General features: G+C 41.6%; 1 protein-coding gene across 2 annotated transcripts in view; it reads left to right on the top strand.

The window, feature by feature from the left end:
- The window catches only part of TENM2 (teneurin transmembrane protein 2), a 571,867-nt gene that overhangs the window by 530,164 nt on the left and 16,829 nt on the right, over positions 1-24,874 (top strand). For both annotated transcript variants that reach the window (XM_058545548.1, XM_058545558.1), the window contains one exon: positions 925-1,160. In XM_058545548.1, the coding sequence (XP_058401531.1) occupies positions 925-1,160 (236 nt within the window). The remainder of the gene's footprint in view (positions 1-924; positions 1,161-24,874) is intronic.

Consider the following 24,874-nt stretch of genomic DNA (forward strand, 5'->3'; position numbering starts at 1 on the left):
AATGGTGACATTTCTGGACTATTATCCCATGACAGAACCTGTTTTAATGACTCTATTGCTGCTCTGCCAAATGATTAATGATGTAGATTCTGTCCTTCTGCATGATGATGGCTGCAGTTGCAAGAGTGACAGATACACACTTGCTCACTACCCCAAAAGCCAGAATCTCAGAGGCCAGCCCAGCCCGACTCCTTTGCCTAGATAATCAGGAAGCAACATATCTGTCTCTGACTCACATTTCCTTCCTGGAACTTTTCGATAAAGGAAAAGGTCAGAAGTCTGATTGACTGGTATAGATTCCATTTGGAGAGATAAATGCACATTATCAGCACCCACTGGCTCAGTCTACCTCATGCTATTTGAGTCTCTTCAGAGTTCTCTTGAGTGGAGGTGGCATCATGGTGGAGTCAGCAGTAAAAGCATAAGGAGCAGGAAGGTTGCTTTTTCTCTTGATTTTCCTGAAGAATCCTAAACTTGATTTGTAGTGGATCTGACCTGTGGCAAGACCGTCAACCTCAGATTAGATGGTAGGCAAAAGGAAAAAAAAATTTAAGTAGTTTTCATTTATTTTTTTTTCCATTTAAGCTAAAATATATATGTTAAAGATCAGGAATTTGATTGACACAAATTGTGTAGGCAATCGACATCTTTAAATGTGCTATTAATAGTCTTCAGTGAGTAAAAGAAAAATATCACGGCATAATTATTTCTGGAGTGCCACATATTATTAATGTTTTTCTTTCCACGGATCAGTAGCATCTCTGCTACTCACCTTAACATTGTATGTGTGCTAATTGAAGGCAGCCTTAGACTGACAGCTGCAAAGTACCATGGAAACCTATAAAAATAGAGGTTCTGTTCTCTTATGACTAACAGAGTGGATAATTTATTTCCCTATCCCCACCCCCACTTACGTTTCTCCAGATCAAGTGCGAAACAGCTACCAGCTCTGTAATAACGGTACTCTGAGGGTGATGTATGCCAATGGAATGGGTGTCAGCTTCCACAGTGAGCCCCACGTCCTGGCGGGCACCATCACCCCCACCATTGGGCGCTGCAACATCTCCTTGCCCATGGAGAATGGCCTAAATTCCATTGAGTGGCGCCTAAGAAAGGAACAGATTAAAGGCAAAGTCACCATCTTTGGCCGGAAGCTCCGGGTAAGTGGTTCTACCCAACTTGTCATCACAAAGTGGTAGGGGACACACCGTTTCCTCAATGGCTGAGGAAAGTCCCCAGCTTTCAAGCCTCCATTACTCCTTTCTTTTGGAAAAGATAAGTCTTTCCCTTGGAAGATAGAGCCATATCCCTTTGGGACTCATACCTTGGGGAAAACGTTCCCCACTTCCTAGGACTAGAAAAGGTGGGGATTTACCTTATGCTGTAGTTAGAGATAGATTTGGTCTTTTCACTCTTGCCATCTTCTCCCTCAACTTTCTCTGTTTGGCCAATTCAACAAATGAATTGGTGCCAGTGCCTACCATGTGCTGGGTAATTTGCTAAATATTGGAAGAATGAAAATTGTTAAATGTGTTCTCTACACTCAAGGATTGCTAACGATCTGGTAGAATATACAGACACAGAGTAATCTGATGGGTTAAGTGAGAAGATGGAGGAACATCCAGGTCTGATGGGATTCCAGAGGAGGCGATATCACCCAGCCTGAGCAGATCGGGGAAGGCTTCCCAAGAGGAAGTAACAAGCAAACCGCAGTAGGAAGGTTTAACCAACCATAGCTTCCCCAGACTCAGCAACTTACCCAGACTCGGCAACTTACCCACAAGTTACTTCGTTTAAAAACTAATATAAAACTTTTATTGAGGACTTTTATGATATAAGCACTATGTTAAATGCTTTACTTGTATTATCTTATTTTCAACAGCCCCATGGGGGTAGTTGTTATTATCTCCGTTTTTCAGATGAAGAAACACAGGCTGGGAAGCTAAATAACCAGCCCAATAGCTAGAAAATGGCAAAGCCAGGACTCAGCCCCTGTTCCATCTTTCTCTCTGGCTCACTAGCCAGGATTCTTAACCACCAGGCCACACAGCTTCCTGTTTAGATCCACAGTCATCCAGAGAATCTGGGTCCTGCGCTAGTCACTTTTCTGGCACTAAAATTCTTAGCATCATGCTAACCCGTTCCCCAGGGGTGAGTCCTAGGGATCCCAGACTTCCTCAAGTTCAGCTCAAATGTTGTGAACACCTACTGTGAACCAGGCACTGCTCTATGCAGTGGAGATACATGGCACACCAAGCAAAACCCCTACCCTCCTGAAGTTTACATTCAGGGGTGGGGCGAAAGCAGCAAGAGGGGCAGGTAGTAAGTAAACTAATAAATAACTAAAATAATTGCAGATTGAGATAAGCACTAGGAAGACGGTAAACAAGGGAAAGGGCAGAGTTCAACAAATGCGTTGTAATCCCTGAGAGCAGAAAGCTCAGCATCAACAAAACTTGGGTCATAACTTTTGCTATGTTATTGGATTGAAACCCCGCCAGCCCAGGTGACCTCCCTGCAGAGCCAGACCACTCCATATTAAGATTCTGCCTTTGTCTAATTGGAGTTTAATTCTCCACATTAGGTTATCAGCAGTCTCCCATGTTTTCCTTCCTCTGCTGGTATCTGCAAAGTTGCAAGCTGCAGTATCTTCCTAAAGACAAAAATGAAATAAGATTAGTAGCTAAATCCTTAATGACTGGATTTCAGGGCTGTGTAATTGATTTTTGATATGCTGCACTGTAGAAGTTGATTATAAGTAGTAATCACACCTTTTCTCTGATAAATCAGTTACACATTTTGACGAAGTTTTCAAAATAAAGATAAATGTGGCCCTAAAATAAAATGGCTATAATCCCAACTCTGAATATTTAAAATCTTAATAATGGTACTTGTGGTAATTAGCAGAAGTTAGGCACGCAAGTCTTACAACTGAATTTCTGCCAGGGTTAGATTTGCTGGCATCGTGTTTATGCAAATCAAAACACAGCTTTATCTATCAACACCTCAACATTTAATTGTCTGGTGTTAGTTCCTGTAACAATAATCACATATCCATTTAGCTCTCTTAAATGAAAATCACTATGAGATTATAACAGGTTGAGTGGACTGAAAATGTAATTTGAAAATGAGGGAGAAAGCCTGGAATTTATTTGCATCTCATTTATTTTAATTCAATTCATAAATTGTTTAGTGAATGAAATAAAAGAAACTCGTGGAAATTGCAGGGGAGCAGTTGGAAGAAGGTGTAAGGAAAGGTGGAGTGTGAGGTAGATTAAGAGAACTGGGGTGTCCTTTTCATCAGATGCTTCATGAGCGCTGGGCAGGGAAGTTTGCAGCCCCTAAACCAAAGATATCTGTTGGGTCCCACAAGGCAAGCAGGCTGTCTTGGCCAATGAGCGAGCAGGCTCTTCTCTCCTTACCTCCAGTCCTGATGTTTCTTTTCACTCCGTTTCAACTCCATTGCCAAATGGGGGCCTGACAGCTTTCATTCCTTCAAAAGATGTTTAGTAGAATGGACTCTGAAGGGAACATTACATTTTGCAACTACAATTGTTTGTTTTCCTGTGTATGTCTAGTTTTATTTTCTCTTTGGTTTAACTCTCTTCTGTATTTGGGCTTCAAATTAAACTGATATTTCAAATTTTAAAAAAAGATGTTTACTAAGTGCCAACTATCTGTCAAGCATTATGGAGTGAATAAGCTATAGAGAGAGAAAGAAAACTAAATCTTTGCAATCAAGGAGCTTACCATGTAGTGGAGAAGATGATGTAAGCTACAATAGAGGCCAATATCACAAGGAAAGGGATACTTCATTGTTTCAGTCAGGAGAAGACAGGTTGTGGCCGGATAGCAAATAAGCCCTGAAATCTCAGGGGCTCAAGATTCCACGCTCCAAAGGAGTCAAGCAGCTCTTCTTAGGGAGGACTCACCGCAGTTGCCCTATCTTATGATCCTGCCATTTTAAGCACGTGGCCTCCAAGGTTGCTAGGGAAGGGGCCTTGATGAGCAGGCCTGAGCGTAACATGTGTCACTTCCACAACCCTGGTGAGAACGTGGTCGGGTGACTTCAACGTTAATGGCAAGGAACCCTAGGAAATGTCTTTCTGAGTGCCTAAGATGACAAAAAAGAAAGGAGATGTGGTGAACACATAGCAGGGCCTCTGCCACCCTGATCAGGTCTGCAGGTTGACAAGAGACCAGGAAGAGCTTCACAGAAGAGTTGGAATCAGTTATGAAGAGCAGTAGGAATGACCCAGGCAAAGATACAGGGAGGGGTGATCAGACAGAGAGAGTCACCTGTGAAAAAACGAAGGTCAAAAAAGGGAATGGCATTTCAGAAAACCTGACCTCAGTTTGTCAGAGAGAAGGGGAACATGTTAGACTCTGGAGCAGAAAAGGAGCAAGTTGGCCAGGGTCAGCACGTGGAAGGGAGCTGGCGTTTACCCTGAGGACAGTGGGGAGCCATTCCAGGGCGTCATTAGCAGAGTGATGTGTTGGGATGTGTAGTATTAGAAAGGCCTCTCGGGGGTTCTCAGGTGTGGAGGGAGATAGATTAGAAGGGGACAAGATAGGAGGAGAGGGACAGCACGGAGGCTGTTGCAGTAATCCCAGAAGAAACTAAATCACTGGCAGTGGAGAGAGAGGGAGAGATCTGAGATTTAGCACCTTTTGGCAACTAGCAGGGTTTCTGGGGCATGCTCACCTTTTGAGGGGCCCTCTCAGGGATCATGTAGACTGGGAAGCTGAGTGGTTGTCCAGACTTTGTGGACCAGCCTGCAAGACTATGTGAATAAGAGAGGCCACGAACTGAACCCCGAGACAGAGCTGCGGGATTCTGGCAGCTCCGGCTCTGCCTCTTGGAAGGGAAAGAAACCGAATGAACTTTAGGGTACAACCACTTAACCAGCACCATGTAATTGTTGCTCCCTATGGATAGCAGAGAATTTGCAGAAACTCTGTGGTGCAGCAACTGAGGGTATCAAGCAAACAGCCTGACCTTTCCCAGGGACTGGCAAGCTCCTGGAGTCTGGCCAGTTGAGTGGTGTGAGGGCCCAAGGCTCTGAGCTTCCTTGGAGTTCAAAGACCAAAAGTCTAACCCACCTAGATACTCCTTCTTCCAGCAATCCAGTCCAGGACATCTCTTAGCTGAAGAACATGTCAGCAGCTCTTCCTCATAGGCTAGTGAAATGTAAGATGGCAGCTGGATGGACCAAGACCACCAAAAGCTTGATGATGCTTTGGCAAAATTTGGAGTGTTAGTCCCTTCGTCCCTGTCCAAACACATTGTGGGGACGATTTTCATTATGCCTTCCAAGGGCTTCTCAAGGAATCTTATTTGAACGAGTCCTCTTCCCTTCACCACCACCACTCTTTCCTCTGTTCTCTCTGGCCTGTCAAAAACTCATGAAGCAGTTGTATTAGGGCATCTGTAAGCACAAGGACCATCTCACCACCATATCCCTGGTGACAAGTGGCATGTAGTGGGCACTCAGACAATGGATGACAAAGGAATATGTCATGACCATGCCCCCTTGGAAGGTGCTTACTGCATAAATGCCCCCCTACTAAAAGCAGGCATGAGTTTACAAACACATTGCCCCTGTATCTGTTAGTAATCCTTCCACTGCGAAGACAGGAAGCACACTCAAATTAGCTTAATAAAAGAGGTGTACATTGTCTTGCCTAATGGGCCCCCACAAGAAAAGAGCTAGCTTGAGTGACTCCGCAAGCACAAATGATGTCATCAGGTTGATGTCTCTCTCTTTTTCTCTTTCTCACAGCCCCCTTCCATCTCCCAGCAGTGTTTCTCTGGCACTTGGCCTAATTTTCTCCTACAGTAGACTGGTGATCTCTTCACACTGAGGGGTCAGGCAGCCTTGGCCAAAGTTGACTCCAGGCTGACAGCAGCTCAGCAAACCGGGAGAAAGAGGAAGGGACCTCGCCTAGCATTTATATGTTTTAAAAATCCCATGGAGGAACTGTGATTGGCCTGGCACAGGTGGAGTTCACATCCCTGGGCCAATCACTGGTCAGGGGCATGGGAATCTATGATTGGTCAGGTCTGGGTCACATGGATCTTGTGATGGACATCACAATAAAACCACTTAGACAGGGAAAACCTTAGAGAAAGGGGGTGCTGCACCCAAAAGAGCAAGGAAAAGATATAGGTTAACTCACACACCAGATATAGTCTACATCCTCCACCTTCATCCCTCCAAAGCCTAATCAGAAGGCAAATTCCCGGCCCTGAGGATCTGTTAATGCATTAATGCCCCCTCACCACCAGCAAGCCTTTTTTCTAGACTTTTGGAAGAGAGAACTAAAACCAACCCCTTCTATTAAGACTTAAAACTTCTGCTCTTTCCTAAAATGGATTTAGTGCATAATTCTCTCTGAAAAAGAAGGCATATACCCACCCTCCAGGATATTTCCTCCTGATTATGATTTATAGAGACATTGCAAAAGCAAAAAACAGCTATATGTGTGAGTAGCAGAACAAAAGGAAAATTGCTTCCAAGATAATCTTCCATTATGATATTGGTATTAGTGTTGTTAGTATTCCAAGAAGAAGTGGGAGTCAGTAATTTTGTTTTGGTTTCCATATAATTAATATGACATTGCAATTACACGTTGGCTTGTGTTACCTTTGTGGCAAATGACAGTGACACAGGAGCAAGGTGAGAGGCAGATATGCATGTGAACACACACACATGAACTCAATTCTGCATGGAGCCCACTCAGGGAGGTCTGTTAAGATAGGGTCATCATGAAAGCCTGAATTTTATTAGCTCCTTCCTGCCATAGTGCATTCATTCTTCACCAACTAATGTTTTATTTTTCAAATACCTATGATGTTGTTGGCACTGTACCAGACACTGAGTGTATATTGGTGAACAAAACAGACAAGACTCTAAATTGTGAGCAGTGCTTGTGCAGACAGAACAACTTGTGATAAATTTAATATGAGCTTAAACAATACATAATTGGAAGGACAAGCCTCTGCAAACACATTAAACAATGTATTCCCCAAGCAAACATTACTTTTGGATGACTTGCTGTTTTGGATGGTACAATGGAAAGGTGGAAAGACCCTCACGGAGCTTTCCCTATGCCATAGCAAGGGGAAACAGATAAAAATCAAATAAACATACGAATAATATAAAAAATTGTGATGAGTGCTATGAAGAAAACTATAGGGTGAGAATAATAGGAAATGTCTGACTTAAGTTAAGACCACTCTAAGAAAATTATATTTGAGCTGAGAACTGAATGAAGAGTAGGAATTTTCCAGGCATAGGGTGGACGGAAAGCCTTCTATGCTAGGATGCCAGCAGGTGCAAAGGCCCTGAGGCCAAAGAGACTGTTGCTTATATCTTGAGCAGAAGGAGAGCCATTGTGGTTGGAGAAAACTAGCTGGGGATGAGGTTAAGGGGACAGGGCTTTATCAGCACTGGTAAGGATCTTAGAAATATGGAAGTCCTCCCCAGATTTGCCCACTGGTAAATGTAAAGGAGCACTCATCTGCAGGCTGGACTACCTTCCACCTTAGAGGCTGGGAGACACACAACACTCCTGACTTCTAGAAGATCAGGTGGAAGAATGACAAGTACAAGCCCATTCAGGTCATCTGAGCCGAGCTTCCGTACCAGACGCCTCTCTTCTCTGCCACATGCCCACCAATGGACCACCCACCTCCACCAGAATACTCCCACAGCATCTGAAACGAAGTTCTCTGCCTGTGCAGGGCCCCTGTTTGCTTACTACCCAAGCTTTCACCTGCTGACGTCCCCACCTGGAATATTCTCCCTGACTCTTCTGCCCTCATCTGTGAAGTCTTACTTTAGGCCCCCACCGAGGCAGCATTTCCTCTGGAAAACCATCCTTGTCAGCCCAGTTCTGGCTACATGTCCCTCCTTGATTCCCAGAGTTCCTTCCCTGTTTACTCTCACAACCGCACTCACGATTTTCATTGTTGGTTCACGTGTCTTTATCCTCCTCTGACCTGTAAGTTCCATGAGGGCAGAGGCCATAACTGTCTTGCTCCATCTTAAGTGCTGATCACAGTAACAAGCACATTGTAGGTGATCAGTAAATAATGAATGAATGAATGAATGAATGAATGGGATTTTAAGTTGGCATCATGAAAATCCGCTCCCTCCAACCTCTATTAATTCCAGGTCTCCGGGGGCCTCCCAGAATGACTGTCATTGCTCTTTGGAATGAAGCCTTTCAGATATTTGGAGATCATGAATGTCCTGGTCACATTTTCTCTTCTCAGTTTTCCATATTAGAACCTTAGGTCATCAGAGTTGTCAGAGTTAGTCATGCACCACATAATGACGTTTCCATCAACAACGGACTGCATATATGACAGTGGTCCCATAAAATTAGTACCACATAGCCTAGGTGTGTAGTAGGCCATACCATCCAGGTTTGTGTAAGTACACTCTATGATGTTTGCACAATGACAAAATCACCTAACAACACATTTCTCAGAACGTATCCCCATCATTAAATGATGTACTCAGTGTATGTATGAGTACTCTATGACTGTACTCAGTCTAATTCAAGCCCCTTATTCACAAATATTTGTTGAGGACCAAGCACTTTCCAAAATAACAGGGACACTAAGAAAAATAAGATAAAGTTCCTACCCACCAGCAGCTCACAGGCAATTACAGATGAGGAAACTGAGGCACGAACAGTAAAGGTATTGCTTTGCAATGACAAAGCTAATCAGGGTCAGAACTGCAAATGAAATTCAGGTCTGTCCACCTTTCCACCCCACCACCATTCAAAACAGCAAGTCATCCAAAAATAATGTTTGCTTGGGAAATACATTATTTAATGTGTTTGCGGAGGCTTACTCTTCTAATTATGCATTATTTAAGCTAATATTAAATTTATAGCAAGTTGTTTTGTCTGCACAAGCACTGATTCCAATGTAGCGTTGAGTCTCATTGTATGGGAACTGGGAAGAGCTGCTTTTTTTTTTTTTTTTTTTTTTTGTGAGGAGATCAGCCCTGAGCTAACATCCGCCAATCCTCCTCTTTTTTTGCTGAGGAAGACGGCCCTGGGCTAACATCGGTGCCTATCTTCCTCCACTTTATATGGGACGCCGCCACAGCATGGCTTACCAAGCAGTACTTCGGTGCGCGCCCGGGATCCGAACCAGCGAACCCCGGGCCGCCGCAGCGGAGCGCGCGCACCCAACCGCTTGCGCCACCGGGCCGGCCCCGGGAAGAGCTGCTTTTTAAATCCCAGAGGATTGACTGAGAGACGAAATGAAGATGTCATCTAGGCCAGGCTTTTCCTCTGGGCAGGCAAATAACTGCTTTCAAATGTCTCCAGACATGGAGAATCTCAGGCCCTCCCTCTCTGATCTTTTTTTGGGTTTCCCATGCTCGAAGCAGGATGGGCAGAGGGTTCTTCTGTAAGTCTAACTGAAATCTCTCCTGCTGTGCTACAATGCCATTTCCTGGCAGGGATCCAGCCCAGTGTTAATTTCCTCCTTCTTGTTTGTCAGTCACCAGTTATAGGCCCAGCAGGGCCATTTTGATGACAGCATTTCCTTTTCTCCGGGTTTTTTACGAGCCTCCTTGTGACAGGCATGTGCTTGGTGAGATCAAAACATTCTGGGGGGAGATTCCACAGGGGAAACTACGTCCCAAAGTCTGCCCTCTGCAAAAATAAAAACCATGCTAAATAGCTGAGTTTTATTAACTGGGGAAGCCAGGCTGAGGAAAATGCCTGATAATTAAAAATAATGGCTTCCTTACAAACCACAAAATTGTATTAATTTAAAAATCGGTTTCTGTATCGCTGAGTACCTACCAAACTGGCTGAGAAGGGAATTGTGCTGATCCTGGCAGTGAAAATAATTCAAAATAACTTTTATGTTCTCCAGGAAGCCTCAAGGTTAATTTAAATAGTTAGATAGGTAATTTAATTCGGAATAAGAGAACAGTATGGCTAAATTAAAGCTCCTGCACACTCTAAACTGGGGAGCAGGTGCCCACGAAGGGCTGAACATGCCTAGCCAACCCTCCAACATCTTGCATCTCACAGCTGAGGCACCTCCTCTTCACCAATGGCACCCTCATAATTAAAGATATTTGATTTGATTACACAACTCTCCTGAACTCCCTGGCTCAGCTTCCAGTGAATTTATCATATTTAATTATTGGAAGGATTGGGCATTTTTATAGAAATTACACATTTCAAGAGTTAATTCACAATGATGTCACCAAGATGGCGACATAGGTCGTTCCTGACTTCACTCCTCCTCACAAGAAGAACAACTAACAACTATTCACGGACAAGACACCACTGAGAGAATCGTAGAACACGGGATGAGGCTGAAGTACCCCCTGCACCACGAAGACCAAGACAGATCGGATTAGAAGGATAAGAGGAGTGGCTACCCGTGGAGAGGTCTCCCCTGAGCCTACAGCTCCTCCAGTGGGAAAGAGAGGCCAGAGGGTCATCCAGCACCCCTAGCACTGTGGGTCGCTTAGTGAGAGCCCCTACTCTGGTCTCACCACGTGGATTACAGGGGAATCTGCAGAGCTTGACCACCGGGAATCTGATTGTGGATGGAGAAGGCAGAGGGACTTGCAACAACCAGCACTCTGATCTTGGCAGACCAAGTTCCCACCCACCAAGCCCGAGTAGTAGTCCCAACTAGCAGCTTTGCTCATCTGCAGAACCATGTTGGTGGTGCAGCTGGACCAGGGAACTTGGCAGGGTGCAGGTCTGCCCAATTTGGGTCCTCAGACAAGGAGTTTTGCTGGCCCCGGAGCATGGTCTGCCCCAGGCCAGGCAGGGGAGCTGAGTCATGGCCCCATGTGATGCTAAGTGTGACTCCCAGCTCCATCTGACTGGAGGTCTGGCAGGAACACCTGGAAGCTGCATAGCCCAGCAATGCTCAAGCCAAGCGGCAGGCAAGCAGAGCTGAGCACCCACAGAGCAAAGCCAGTACCAAGCGTGGAGGGTTCCCCTGCTATGCCCAGGCAAAGGGAGTTAGTTCACAACCCCACGTACTACTTAGTGTAGTTCCCTGCCCCTCTGGAGAGTCTGTTGGGAAAATTTGGGAGGTGCATGGAGTGGGCCCTCCTCCCTACCCAGGCAGGAGAGCCAAGTCATAAGTGCCCTGACCTATCCACTGCTAAGTTCCCTGACTGGCTAGAGGGGCTAGTGGGAATTCCTGGAGGCTGCATAGCCCAGCAAGCTCAAGCAGAAAGGTAGGCAGGCAGAGCTGACAGTCTGCAGAGCAAAGCCAGTGGGCCTGTTCAGCCAGAGAACTTGGGGCAAGGGTCGGCCTAAGTCAAGATCACAAAGAACCTTATAAGCCTTGGATCTAGTTCTCCCACTGCACATGGTCAGGGAAACTAATATGTAGCCCCACTCGTTGCTGAATACAGCCTTCAGCCCATCCTACCAGGGAAGCTAACGAAAGTACATGGGAAGCTACATAGCCCTGCTTACAGTGGCACTTGAACAGAATGCACAGCTCCTGGCTTTCTCCATCTGCAGAGCAAAACCAGTGGCCCCATCTGTACAGGGAATTCAGTGATACTCTTCCCGGATTCAGGTTTTCAAACAATGAGCTGTGCGGGCCCAAGATCCCATCCTGCTGCCCTCCCAGGGCAGAGAAGCTAATTCATAGCCCCACCTACTGCTGAGTATAGTACCCAGTCCCAACCATCTAGTAAGCCTGACCAGAGAAGCCAGGCAACCATAGGGCCCATCCTACAGCCTTGCTTGGGCAGGGAACCAAGCCAGAAGTCCTACCCAACTGTTCTCAGCCAGAAGCACAACCCTTTACCCCCGGCTCAGAGCTCAGGCAGTTGCCTCACCCCAAAATAGACCCTGATAGCAAGCCCCACCTGCCCAAGGACATTAGCAGCAGACACATCCAGAAACCCAAACTGAGCTGACTGATGAAGAACTGTCTCTGCCAAAGTGAACCTGTGAAGTCTGGAAGAGGTCACCAATTACTCAAATATGCATATACCAATGTAAGGAATCAAGGATTATGGATAAATCAGGTAAATATGACACCACCAAAGGAAACTAATAAAGCTCCAGTAACAGAACCTAAAGAAATGGAGATCTATGAACTGTCAGAGTAATCCTCTTAAAGAAGTTTAGTGAACTACAAGAACACACAGACAACAACAACAAAAAAAATAGGAAAATAACACATGAACAAAACGAGAAGTCAACAACAACAAAATAGAAACCATCAAAAAAAAAAACACACAGAAATACTAGAACTGAAAAACACAATGACTGAACTGAAGAAATCAATGGAGAGCTTCAAAAGAAGACTCAACCATGCAGAAGAAAGTATCAGTGACCTAGAAAGACATTTGAAATTACCAAGTCAGAGAAGTAAAAAGAAAAAGAGTGAAGCAAGCCTATGGGACTTATGGGACACATTCAAAAGAAACAATATCTGCATTATGGGAATTCCAGAAGAAGAGAAAGGGACAGAAAGTATATTTAAAGCAATAATGGCTGAAGACTTCCCAAAGCTGGGCAGAGAAAGGGACATCTAGATCCCTGAGGCCCAAAAGACCCCAAATAGGTTGAACCCAAATAGAGCTACACCAAGACACATTATAATTAAACTGTCAAATTCAAAGACAAGTAATTTTTAGAGCAGCAAGGAAAAAGAGAGAAGTTACATTCAAGGGCAGATTTCGCAACAGAAACTTTTCAGTCCAGAAGAGATTGGGATGATATAATCAAAATATTGAAAGAAAAAAACTGTCAGCCAAGATTTCTATACCTGAAAAAGCTGTCCTACAGAAATGAAGGAAAGATAAAGATTTTCCCAAAAAAAACAAAGGTGCAGGGAGTTCATCACCACTAGACCTGCCTTACAAGAAATGCTATAAAGGGAGTTCTTTGAATAGAAATAAAAGGATGCTAATTAACATCATGAAAACCTGAGAAGATAATGTAAAACTCACTTTTAGTGGTAGATATATAGTCAAAGTTAGAGTCTGTAATGTGGTAATAGTGGTTAATAATTCACTTAAAACTCTAGTTTGTAGTTAAAGAAAACAAATGTATTAAAAATAACCATAACTACAATAATCTATTATTAGTTACACAATATAAAAAATATGTAAACAGTAACATCAATAACCTAAAATGTGAGAGGGAGGATAAGTAAAAGCATAAAGTTAGGAATTAATTCTATTATAGTTAAGTTGGTATCAGTTTAAAATAGGATGTTACAATTTTAAGATATTTTACGTAAACCTCATGGTAACCACAAGGGAAAAACCTGTAGTAATTACACAAAAAAACATGATAAAGAAATCAAAGCATACTGATACCAAAAGATATCAAAACACAAAAAAGGATAAGAAACAAGGAACAATGGATGTACAAAACAGCCAGAAATCAATTAAAAGAATGGCACTAGTAAGTCCTTACCTATCAATAACTACTTTAAATATAAACAGATTAAATTCTCCAATCAAAAGATATAGAATGGCTGAATGGATTAAAATAAGATCCACCAATATGCTGCCTACAAAAGACCCACTTTAACCTTAAAGACACACATAAACTGAGAGTGAAGAGATGGAAAAAGATATTTCAAGCAAATGGTAACCAAAAAAATTTAAAAAGCAGGGATAGCTATACTTATATCAGAAAAAATAAACTTTAAACTAAAAATGGTAAAAAGAAACAAAGAAAGTTATTATATAATAATAAAGAGGTCAATCAATCAAGAAGATGTAACTATTGTAAATATTTATATGCCCAACATCAGAGCACCTAAATATAGAAAACAGAAACTAACAGATCTAAAAGGAGAAATAAATAGCAATACACTAATACTTGGAAACTTTAATTTACCAATCTCAACAATGGATAGATCATCCAGACAGAGAATCAATATGGAAACTGCCAATTTCAACAACACTATAGACCAAATGGACCTAACAGACATATACAGAAGATTTTATGTGACAACAGCAGAATACACATTCTTCAAGGGTACATGGAACATTTTCTAGGATAGATCATATGTTGGGCCACAAAACAAGTCTTAGCAAATTCAAGAAGATTGACATTATACCAAGCATCTTCTCCAAACACAATGGTATGAAAATAGAAATCAATAACAGGAGGAAAACTGGAAAATTTACCAATACATGGAAATTAAACATCACTCTCCTGAACAACCAATGGATCAAAGAAGAAATCAAAGGGGAAATAAAAAGTATCTTAAGACAAATGAAATGGAAACACAACATACCAAAACTTGAAACTGCAGCAAAAGCACTTAAAGAGGGAAGTTCACAACAATACATGCCTACCTCAAGAAAAAAGAAAAGTCTCAACCCAAATTTACACCTCAAGGAACTAGAAAAAGAAGAACAAACGAAGCCTAAAGTTAGTAAAAGGAAGAAAATAACAAATATTAGAGCAGAACTAAATGAAATAGAGACTAAAGAGACAATAGAAAAGATGAAAGTAAGAGCTAGTTCTTTGAAAAGATAAAGGAAATTGACAAAGGTTTAGCTAGACGCACAAGAAAAAAAGGACTCAAATAAAATCAGAAATAAAAGAGGAGACGTTACAACTGATACCACAGAAATACAAAGGATCATAAGAGACTACTATGAACAATTATATGCCAACAAATTGCACATACAACCTAGAAACATACAACCTACCAAGACTGAATCATGAAGAAATAGAAAATCTGAACAGACTGAATACTAGTAAGGAGATTGAAACAGTAATCAAAAGCCTCCCAACAACAAAAGTCCAGGACCAGACAGCTTCACTGGTGAGTTCTACCAACACTCAAAGAAGAATTAATATAAATCCTTCTCAAACTCTTCCAAAAAATAGAAAAGGAGAGACACTTCCAAACTTACTTTATGAGGCCAGTATTACCCTGATACCAAATCAGAGAAGGACACCACAAGAAAAGAAAATTACAGGCCAATATCCCCGAAGAAAATAGATGCAAAAATCCTCAACAAAATATTAGCAAACTATATTCAACAATACATTAAAAGGATCATATGCCATGATCACGCGGGATTTATTCCAGGATGCAAGGCTGGTTCAATATCTGCAAACCAGTCAATGTGATACACTACATTAACAAAATGAAGGATAAAACTTGTATCATCATAGGGGCCAGCCTGGTGGCGTAGCAGTCAAGTGCGCGCGCTCCGCTGTAGTGGCCCAGGGTTCACAGGTTCAGATCCTGGGCATGCACCAATGCACCACTTGTCAAGCCATGCTGTGGCAGCGTCCCATATGCAAGACAGAGGAAGATGGGAACAGATGTTAGCCCAGGGCCAGTCTTCTTCAGAAAAAAGAAGAGGATTGGCATTGGATGTTAGCTCAGGGCTAATCTTCCTCACACACACAAAAAAATGTATCATTATCCAATAGATGCAGAAAAAGCATTTGACAAAATTCAACATCCATTTATGATAAAAACTCAGAACAAACTGGGTATAGAGGGAAGTACCTTAACATAATAAACTTCATATATGACAAGCCCACAGCTAACATCATACTCAACAGTGAAAAGCTGAAAACATTTCCTCTAAAATCAGAAACAAGAATGCCTAGTCTTGCCACTTTTATTCAACATAGTATTAGAAGTCTTAGCCAGAGCAATTAGGCAAGAAAAAGAAATGAAGGGGATCCAAATTGGAAAAGAAGAAGTAAAACTCACTATTTGCAGATGACATGATATTGTGTATATGAAACCCTAACTTCACCCAAAAAAGATTTCACCAAAAAACTGTTAAAACTAATAAAGAAATTCAGTAAAGCTACAGGATACAAAGTCAATATACAAAAATCATTTCTATACAGTAATAACAAACTAGCAGGGAGAAAAATTAAGAAAACAATTCCATTTATAACTGCATCAAAAAGAATAAAATACCTAAAAATAAATTTATTTAAGTAGATGAAAGACCTGTATACTGAAAACTACGAGACATTAAGGAAAGAAATTGAAGAGGACACAAATAAATGGAAATATATTCCATGCTCATTGATTGGAAAATTAATATTGTTAAAATGTCCATACTACCCAAAGAAATCTACAGATTCAATGCAATCCCTATCAAAATTCCAATGGCATTTTTCATAAAAATAGAACAATCTTAAAGAGGGACTTGTATGGAACCACATACAAGACCCAGAATAGCCAAAGCAATTTTGAGAAAGAAGAACAAAGCTGGAGGCATCATGGTCCCTGATTTCAAACTGTATTACAAAGCTATAGTAATTAAAACAGTATGGTATTGGCATAAAAAAAGACACATAGATCAATGGAATAGAGAGCCCAGAAATAAACCCACATATATATGGTTAATTAATTTATGACAAAGGAGCCAAGAATAAACAATGGGAAAAGGACAATTTCTTCAATAAATGGTGGTAGGAAAACAGGACAGCCATATCCAAAAGAATGAAACTGGACTACTCCCTTACACTATACACAAAAATTAACTCAAAATGGATTAAAGATTTGAACATAAGACCTGAAACCGGGCCCGCCCCGTGGCTCAGCGGTTAAGTGCGTGCGCTCCGCTGCTGGCAGCCAGGGTTCGGATCCCGGGCGCGCACCGACATATAGCTTCTCCGGCCACGCTGAGGCCGCGCCCCACGTACAGCAACTAGAAGGATGTGCAACTATGACATACAACTATCTACTGGGGCTTTGGTGGGGGGGGGCGGGAAAGAGGAGGATTGGCAATAGATGTTAACTCAGTGCTGGTCTTCCTCAGAAAAAGAGGGGGATTAGCAGGGATGTTAGCTCAGGGCTGGTTTTCTTAAAAAAAAAAAAAAAAAAAAAAAGACCTGAAACCATAAAACTCCTAGAAGTAAACATAGGTGGTAAGCTCCTTGACATAGATCTTGGCAAGGGTTTTTTGAATCTGACACCAAAAGTAAAAGCAACATAAGCAAAAGTAAACAAATGGGACTACAGCAAACTAAAAATCTTATGCACAGCAAAGGAAACCATAAACAAAATAAAAAGAAAATGGGAGAAAATATTTGCAAATCATATATCTGATAAGGGGCTAATATGCAGAATATATAAAGAATTCATACAACTCAATAGCAAAAAAAACAAACAATCCAATTAAAAAATGGGCAGAATACCTGAATAGACATTTTTCCTAAGACCTACAGATAGCCCATAAGTACATGAAAAGATGCTCAACATCATTAATCATCAGAGAAATGCAAATGAAAACCACAATGAGATATCACCTTACACCTGTTAGAATGGCTATTATCAAAAAGACAAGAAATAACAAGTGTTGGTGAGGATGTAGAGAAAAGAGAACCCTCATGCACTGTTGGTGGGAATGTAAATTGGCGCAGCCACTATGGAAAACAGTGTGGAGCTTCTTCAAAAAATTAAAAATAGAATTACCATATGATCCAGCAATTCCACTTCTGGGTATTTATCCAAAGAAAACAAAAACACTAACTTCAAAAGATATATGGACCCCCATCTTCATTGCAGCACTATTTACAATAGCCAAGATATGAAAACAGCCTGTGTCCATCAAAGGATGAATAAAGAAGATGTGATATATTCATGTTCAATGGAATATTATTTGGCCATTAAAAAAAGAATGAAATCTTGCCACTTCTGACAACATGGATGGACTTTGAGGGCATTATGTTAAGTGAAATAAGTCAGACAGAGAAAGACAAATACCACATGATCTCTCTTATATGTGGAATCTTTAAAAAAAAAAAAAAAAAAAAAGGCTCATTGATGCAGAAAGCAGATCGGTGATTGCCAGAGGGGAGGAGTAGGGGGTGGGAAAAGTGAGTGAAGGAAATTAAAAGGTAAAAAAATTAATCACAAAAAAAGAAGCAAGCAAGATCTCAAATAAAAAGCCTAACACTATGCCCTAAGGAACTAGAAAAACAAGAATACTTTAAGCCCAAAGTTAGCAAAAGGAAGGAAATAATAAACATGAGAGCAGAAATAAATGAAATAGAGAAGAGGAAAACAGAATAGAAAAGAATAACCAAACTAAGAGTTGATTCTTTGAAAAGATAAACAAAATTGACAAACTTTTAGCTAGACCAACCAAGGGAAAAAGAGAGGACCCAAATCAACAAAATTATAACTGAAAAAGGGACATTACAACTGATACTACAGAAATACAAAGAATCATAAGAGGCTACTATAAACAACTGGACACCAACAAACTGGACAACCTAGAAGAAATGGAAAAATTCTTAGAAAAGCAACCTACCAAGACTGAATCAGGAAGAAATAGAAAATCTCAACAGAACAAATACTAGTAAGGAGATTGAATCAGTAATCAAAAATCCCCCAATGCAGAAAAGCCCAGGACTAGATGGCTTCACTGGTGAATTTTACCAAACATTTAAAGAAGAATTAATGCCAATCCTTCTCAAACTCATCCAAAAAATTAAAGAGGGAACACTCCCAAACTCATTTTACAAGGCCAGCATTACTCTGATCCCAAAACCAGAAAAGGACACTACCAGAAAAGAAAACTGCAGGTCAATATCCCTGATGAATATAGATGCAAAAATTCTCAATAAAATATTAGCAAATTGAATTCAGTAGCACATTAAAAGGATCATTCACCATGATCAAGTGAGATTTATCCCTGGGCTGTAAGGAGGGTTCAACATATGCAAATCAAGCAATGTGATACATTACATTAATAGAATGAAAAAAATCATATGACCATCTCAATAGATGCAGAAAAAGCATTTGACAAAATTCAACATCCATTCATAATAAAAACTCCCAACAATGTGCATATAGAAGGAACAAACCTCAACATAATAAAGGACATATATGACAAGCCCACAGCTAATATAACACTCAATGGTGAAAAGTTGAAAGCTTTTCCTCTAAGATCAGGAAGAAGACAAGGGTGCCCACTCTCACCACTCCTATTCAGCATAGGCTGGAAGTCCTAGCCACAGCAATCAGGCAAGAAAAAGAAATAAAAGGCATCAGAATTGAAAAGGAAGAAGTAAAATTGTCTCTATTTGCAGATGACATCATTTTATATATAGATAATCCTAAAGACTGTACCAAAATACTGTTAGATATAATCAATGAATTCAGTAAAGTTGCAGAATACAAAATTAACATACAAAAATCAGTAGTGTTTTTATACGCTAACAATGAATTATCTGAAAAAGAAGTAAAGAAAACAATCCCATTTACAACAGCATCAAAAATAATAGGAGCGGGCCTGGTGGCATAGCGGTTAAGTTCGCATGCTCTGCTTCATGGCGTGGGGTTTTCTGGTTTGGATCCTTGGCACAGACCTACACACCCCTCATTAAGCCACGCTGTGGTGGCGTCCCACATACAAAATAGAGGAAGATTGGCACAGATGTTAGCTCAGGGCCACTCTTCCTCAAGCAAAAAGAGGAAGATTAGTGATGTTGAACATCTTTTCATGTACCTATTGGCCCTTCATATATCTTCTTTGGAAAAATGTCTATTCAGGTCCTTTGCCCATTAGGTGGGATGATAAATTGGTACAGCCACTATGAAAAACAGTATGAAGGAGCCTTAAAGAATGGAAAATAGAACTACCACATGATCCAGCAATTCTACTTCTGGGAATATATCTGAAGGAAACAAAAACACCTTGTCAAAGAGATATCTGCACCCCCATGTTCATAGCAGCATTATTTACAATAGCCAAGACATGGAAACAACCTAAGTGTCTATTGGTGGTTGAATGGATAAAGAAGTTGTTGTGTTTGTATACAATGGAATATTATTCAGCCATAAAAAATCCTGTCATTTGCAACAACGTGGCTGGACCTTGAGGGCATTATGCTAAGTGAAATAAGTCAAAAAAAGACAAATATTATATGATCTCACTTATATGTGGAATCTTAAAACAAAACATAGAAAAAGAGCTGAGATTTGTGGTTACCAGAGGTGGGGGGTTTGGGGGGCGGGGGTGGGGGATAATTGGAGGGAGGTGGTCAAAAGGTACAAACTTCCAGTTATAAGATAAATAAGTACTAGGGATGTAATGTATAACATGATGACTACAGTTAACTGTATGACATATAGGAAAGTTAAGAGAGTAAATCCTAAGAGTTCTTATCACAAGGAGAAAAATTATGGTTTTCCTTTTTTTTTTTTTCATATCCATATGAGATGATGGATGTTAACGAAACTCACGTCAGTAATCATTTTGCAATACAGTCATACGCCACATAACAGCGTTTCGGTCAATGACGGATCACATATACAACGGTGGTCCCATAAGATTAGTACCAGATAGCCTAGGTGTGTAGTAAGCTATACCATCTAGGTTTGTGTAAGTACACTCTATGGTGTTTGCACAATGATGAAATTGCCTGACGCATTTCTCAGATCACTGTCGTTAAGTGACACATGACTCTATGTGTAAGTCAAATCATTATGCTGTATACCTTAAACTTATACAGTGATGTATGTCAATTATATCTCAGTAAGTAAAAATTTTTAAAAAGTTAACTCAAACCAGTGCAATAACAAAATCCCACTCCCAGGGACATGTGAATTTGGGAATAAAATCCCACCTTAAATTATCAATGGTTAATGGTTAGCACCTATTACTTCTTTATGGTTGGTGCCCCCAGGCCAGAAGTCAGAGGCCTCATCAGCTCTAAATAGTAGCAACAAACCCAAATGGTGGCAGTCAGGGGTTGGGGAACCCTCTTCTGTGTTTGCCCACTATTCAGTTCTTTCTGCAATCTTGGCACCCTCGCATACTAATATAGTTGTTATAATAATAGCTATGCATATATACAGGCATATCTCAGAGATATTGTTGATTCAGTTTCAGGCCACTGCAATAAAGCAAATATTGCAATAAAGCAAGTCACATGAATTTGCTGGTTTCCCAGTGCATATAAAACTTATATTTACAATATACTGTAGTCCATTAAGTGTGCAATAGCATTATGTCTAAAAACAATGTACATACCTTAATTTAAAGATACTTTATTGCTAAAAAATGCTAACCAACATCTGAGCCTTCAGTGAGTCATAATCTTTTGCTGATGGAGAGTCTTTTAAAAAACACAGTATCTGCGGGGCCGGCCCGGTGGCGCAAGCGGTTGGGTGCGCGCGCTCCGCTGCGGCGGCCCGGGGTTCGCTGGTTCGGATCCCGGGCGCGCACCGACGCACTGCTTGGTAAGCCATGCTGTGGCGGCGTCCCATATAAAGTGGAGGAAGATGGGCACCGATGTTAGCCCAGGGCCGTCTTCCTCAGCAAAAAAAAAGAGGAGGATTGGCGGATGTTAGCTCAGGGCTGATCTCCTCACAAAAAAAAAAAAAAAAAAAAACACAGTATCTGCAAAGTGCAATAAAGCAAAGTGCAATAAAATGAGGTATGTCTGTATATGATTTACATGTTGGTCTCTCTCATGATCACAGCTTATAGTATATATTCGTATATATACAGATACATATATATACACACACACGATTATATTATGCTTATATATATGATTTGCCCATTGGTCTCTCCCAGGTAACTGAAGATAGGCCCTTATATCACACTGAGTATATTTTAACCAAGAGCGCACATCACAATCACTCAGCCTCTATTCCCTGGGGGGCTGATACAGCAGCTGTGGAGCCGGCCCAGCAGCAGTGCTTTGAGATAGCATCCCAAGTGGTTTAGAATTGCACGCCTGATGGAAAGCTGCTGGTGGGAGAGGTGGTACAGCCCAGGGGTGAAGGTGATGAGCTCTGGGTTGGGATCCCGGCTCCACCACTTTCTATTTGTGTAAGCCTGAGCAGGGCTCTTAAACCTGGATGTGCCTTGCATGTAAAATGGAGATGATAATAGTGCTTGCCTGGGAATGTTGCTGTGAGGATTACATAAGACAAAACAAGGGCAGTGCTGAAAACATGCTAAGCCCGTCCCAAATTCTCCAGACACACCGCTTTGTTGGTATTGCTCACCCTTGCATTCCAGAGCAGGCACCACACATGACATTAACAGAGATTTAATGTTCAATGAATAATAAATGCACTGGGGGCTGTAAGGTATTAGCAAAGAGAAGCAAAAAGGGGAAAAAGTAAGGAAAGGGCAAGTGTATAGAAGGATGACCGAGGAGATGGGAAATATGTAGGCACAGTGGGGAGTCACCAGCAGTTGGCTCAGGAAACCCCGAAAATCCTTCCTCATTGTTGCCATGTAATTCATTCTGCTAATGAAACACTGGCAAGGTCTTGAACCGAAATTCTCAAACACAGGTTTGAGAATCTTGTGTTGGTGGGCTTCTGCAGCTGTCCCAAATGAAGCAACCCAAGATGGCCAAACTTCTGTTTCCAAAGGAAGTGATCATTCTGACTCCAGCTTGTGGTTTGCTCTGGATTTGGTAACTCTGGTTTGGGATCAAGTTCCCCAGTAATTCTGACAGCATTAAATTTGCGCCTGTTAAAAAAGTCCTACTACTCGCCCTTTGCCTTCTTGACTATTCTTCCAATTGCTGCAAGTTTGATGATATGAATCTTCCACTGGAAGTTAGGTTTCCTTATATCCCAAGAACCCACCACCTTTATTCCTATCTCCGTGCTTTGATGCATTCTCTTTTCTAAATGTTCTATCCCCTTCTCTCTGGGATGACTCCATGAAACAACAATAGTTTGGGGAATCAAGTAGTACTGGTTCAAATCCAGCCTCTGCCCCTTGTCTATCCATGTGACTCCTCTGAGCTCAACTGCCCATATATAAACTAATTTCTACCTATGTTGTGAGAATTAAACTGGGATCAGGTTTGCAAAGTACCTAGCACAGTACCTGTCAAACATCAGGGGCTTGTGTCAGTTTAGATTAGCTTTGGGCCGGCCCCGTGGCTTAGTGGTTAAGTGCGCGCGCTCTGCTACTGGCAGCCTGGGTTCAGATCCCGGGTGCGCACCGACACACCGCTTCTCCAGCCATGCTGAGGCCGTGTCCCACATACAACAACTAGAAGGATGTGCAACTATGACATACAGCTATCTACTGGGGCTTTGGGGAAAAAAATAAAAAAGAACTTATAGTTTTAACTGCTAATAACAGAGATTAGAAACAACAAGAGCTTAAACAAGATATAGGCTTATTATGTTTTATGACCTAAAAGGAGTCTAGAGATAAGCAATTCATGGCTCGTATGGATGACCATTGAAGACACCTAGGTCAACAGGGATCTAGACTCTTTTTCTCTGGATGAGCCATTCTCTTTGAGGTTTCCATCCTCAAAGTCACCCCATATTCACGAGGTGAATGCTGGAGCTCCAGCGATCACATCCACATTCCACTGAGCCAAAGGAGGAAAGTGGGAAGAACAAAAGGGTGCTTACTTCTTAGCTGAGTCAGCTTCCTTCAAGGTCCACAGAAGATGCAGCCAACAATTACAACTTACATCATGTTAGCCACTCCTATCTCCAAAGGAAGCTGTGAAATGTGAAAGGGTATAATGCTGCTCCTCAGAATACAGGTGTCTGTGGTATTAGAATTATTCCTTGTCTCCCCATAAAGCTGCAATATGGAGCCCTCAAGGGCTGAGGCAATGCTTTACAGTCTCTTCATCATTTGACACATCTCAGGGCACTCAAGGCATATACAATACAGGAAGCAGTAAAGCTGGGTAAATGTCTAAGTGGTTAACTCGTTGAAGTCTGAAGACCTAAGTTCCAGACGATCCCTACCACTTCATTGCTGTGTGACCTTGAGCAAGTATGTAACCTCTCTGTTTCAGGCTCAGTTTCCTCATTTGTCAAATGATCTTTGTGAGCATCAACTCAGACAATAGATGCAAATTGCCTAACACAATGCCTATGTATACTAGCCCTCAGCACATGTTAAAGTTGTTATTACCATCCTCGTCATTATTATCATTAAGTGCTATTGAATTATTAGATTAAGGTGAAGAAGTAGCAAACATCTCTCACGTCTCTTCCTTCTGCCTGTTTACATCTTCCCTAGCCTTCAGCGGTCACCCCAGGGACAGCTAGATTTGCAGTCAATTATGTTGAAAGAGCCTGGGCTGAATCGGCCTCATTTTATTCACTTCCAGCCATCCACTCAGGGCTAGCTGAATCTTGAGAGTCCCTCTCCTTTGCCCCTAACCAGAGTCCAGTCCCCCAGCTCTGCCTTCCGGGACAGGCTCTCTTCTCTGATCAGATCAACTTTTAAATAAATATTAAATTATGTCTGGATGTGTTCCACTATTCCTTTCAAATCAAAGGAGATCAGTTCTTCCCTTTGTTGGAATTCCCCAGCCCCACTGAGGTCTCCCCAGTGATGTCCTGCGTCCTTGACAGTGGCAAGATTTCTCTCTAGACAGAAGTAAAGGAGTTCGCATAGGAATGAGCCTTATATTCCCAGATCTTTGTAAAATATGGATTTCTAATACCTCCTCCCTACCCTCCTACATACCTTTACTTGAGGTTTCAGAAGAAATCTTGGCACCTGCTCTTAAAGATCATTAGCTACTCAGCTGATGGTGTGCCATAAAAGGGTTATAATGTGCAAATATACAAATTCTTTGCCCCCCAGGGTGGCCAGCCAGGGCAGTCAGAACCCCAGGATCAAGGGCTATTGTGTATGGCTGTGTAATTTGTGCACTGCACAATTTTCACCATTCACATGTTCTACAGCATGATGGCACCCCTTTTAATTGTGCAGTGCACAGCCTACATAACTGCTCATGGAAACCATGCCCAAATCAGTCAGCTCTGACCATAAGCAGCCTCATTTCTGTATTCTAGTGCATCCTACAAATATTACCATTTTCTGTGTCTAACGTAATGTAAAGGAGTTTAGAAAGCACTACTCAAAAT

The sequence above is a fragment of the Diceros bicornis genome, chromosome 1 (genome assembly GCF_020826845.1).
Source record: "Diceros bicornis minor isolate mBicDic1 chromosome 1, mDicBic1.mat.cur, whole genome shotgun sequence".
Classification (NCBI taxonomy): Eukaryota; Metazoa; Chordata; class Mammalia; order Perissodactyla; family Rhinocerotidae; genus Diceros; species Diceros bicornis.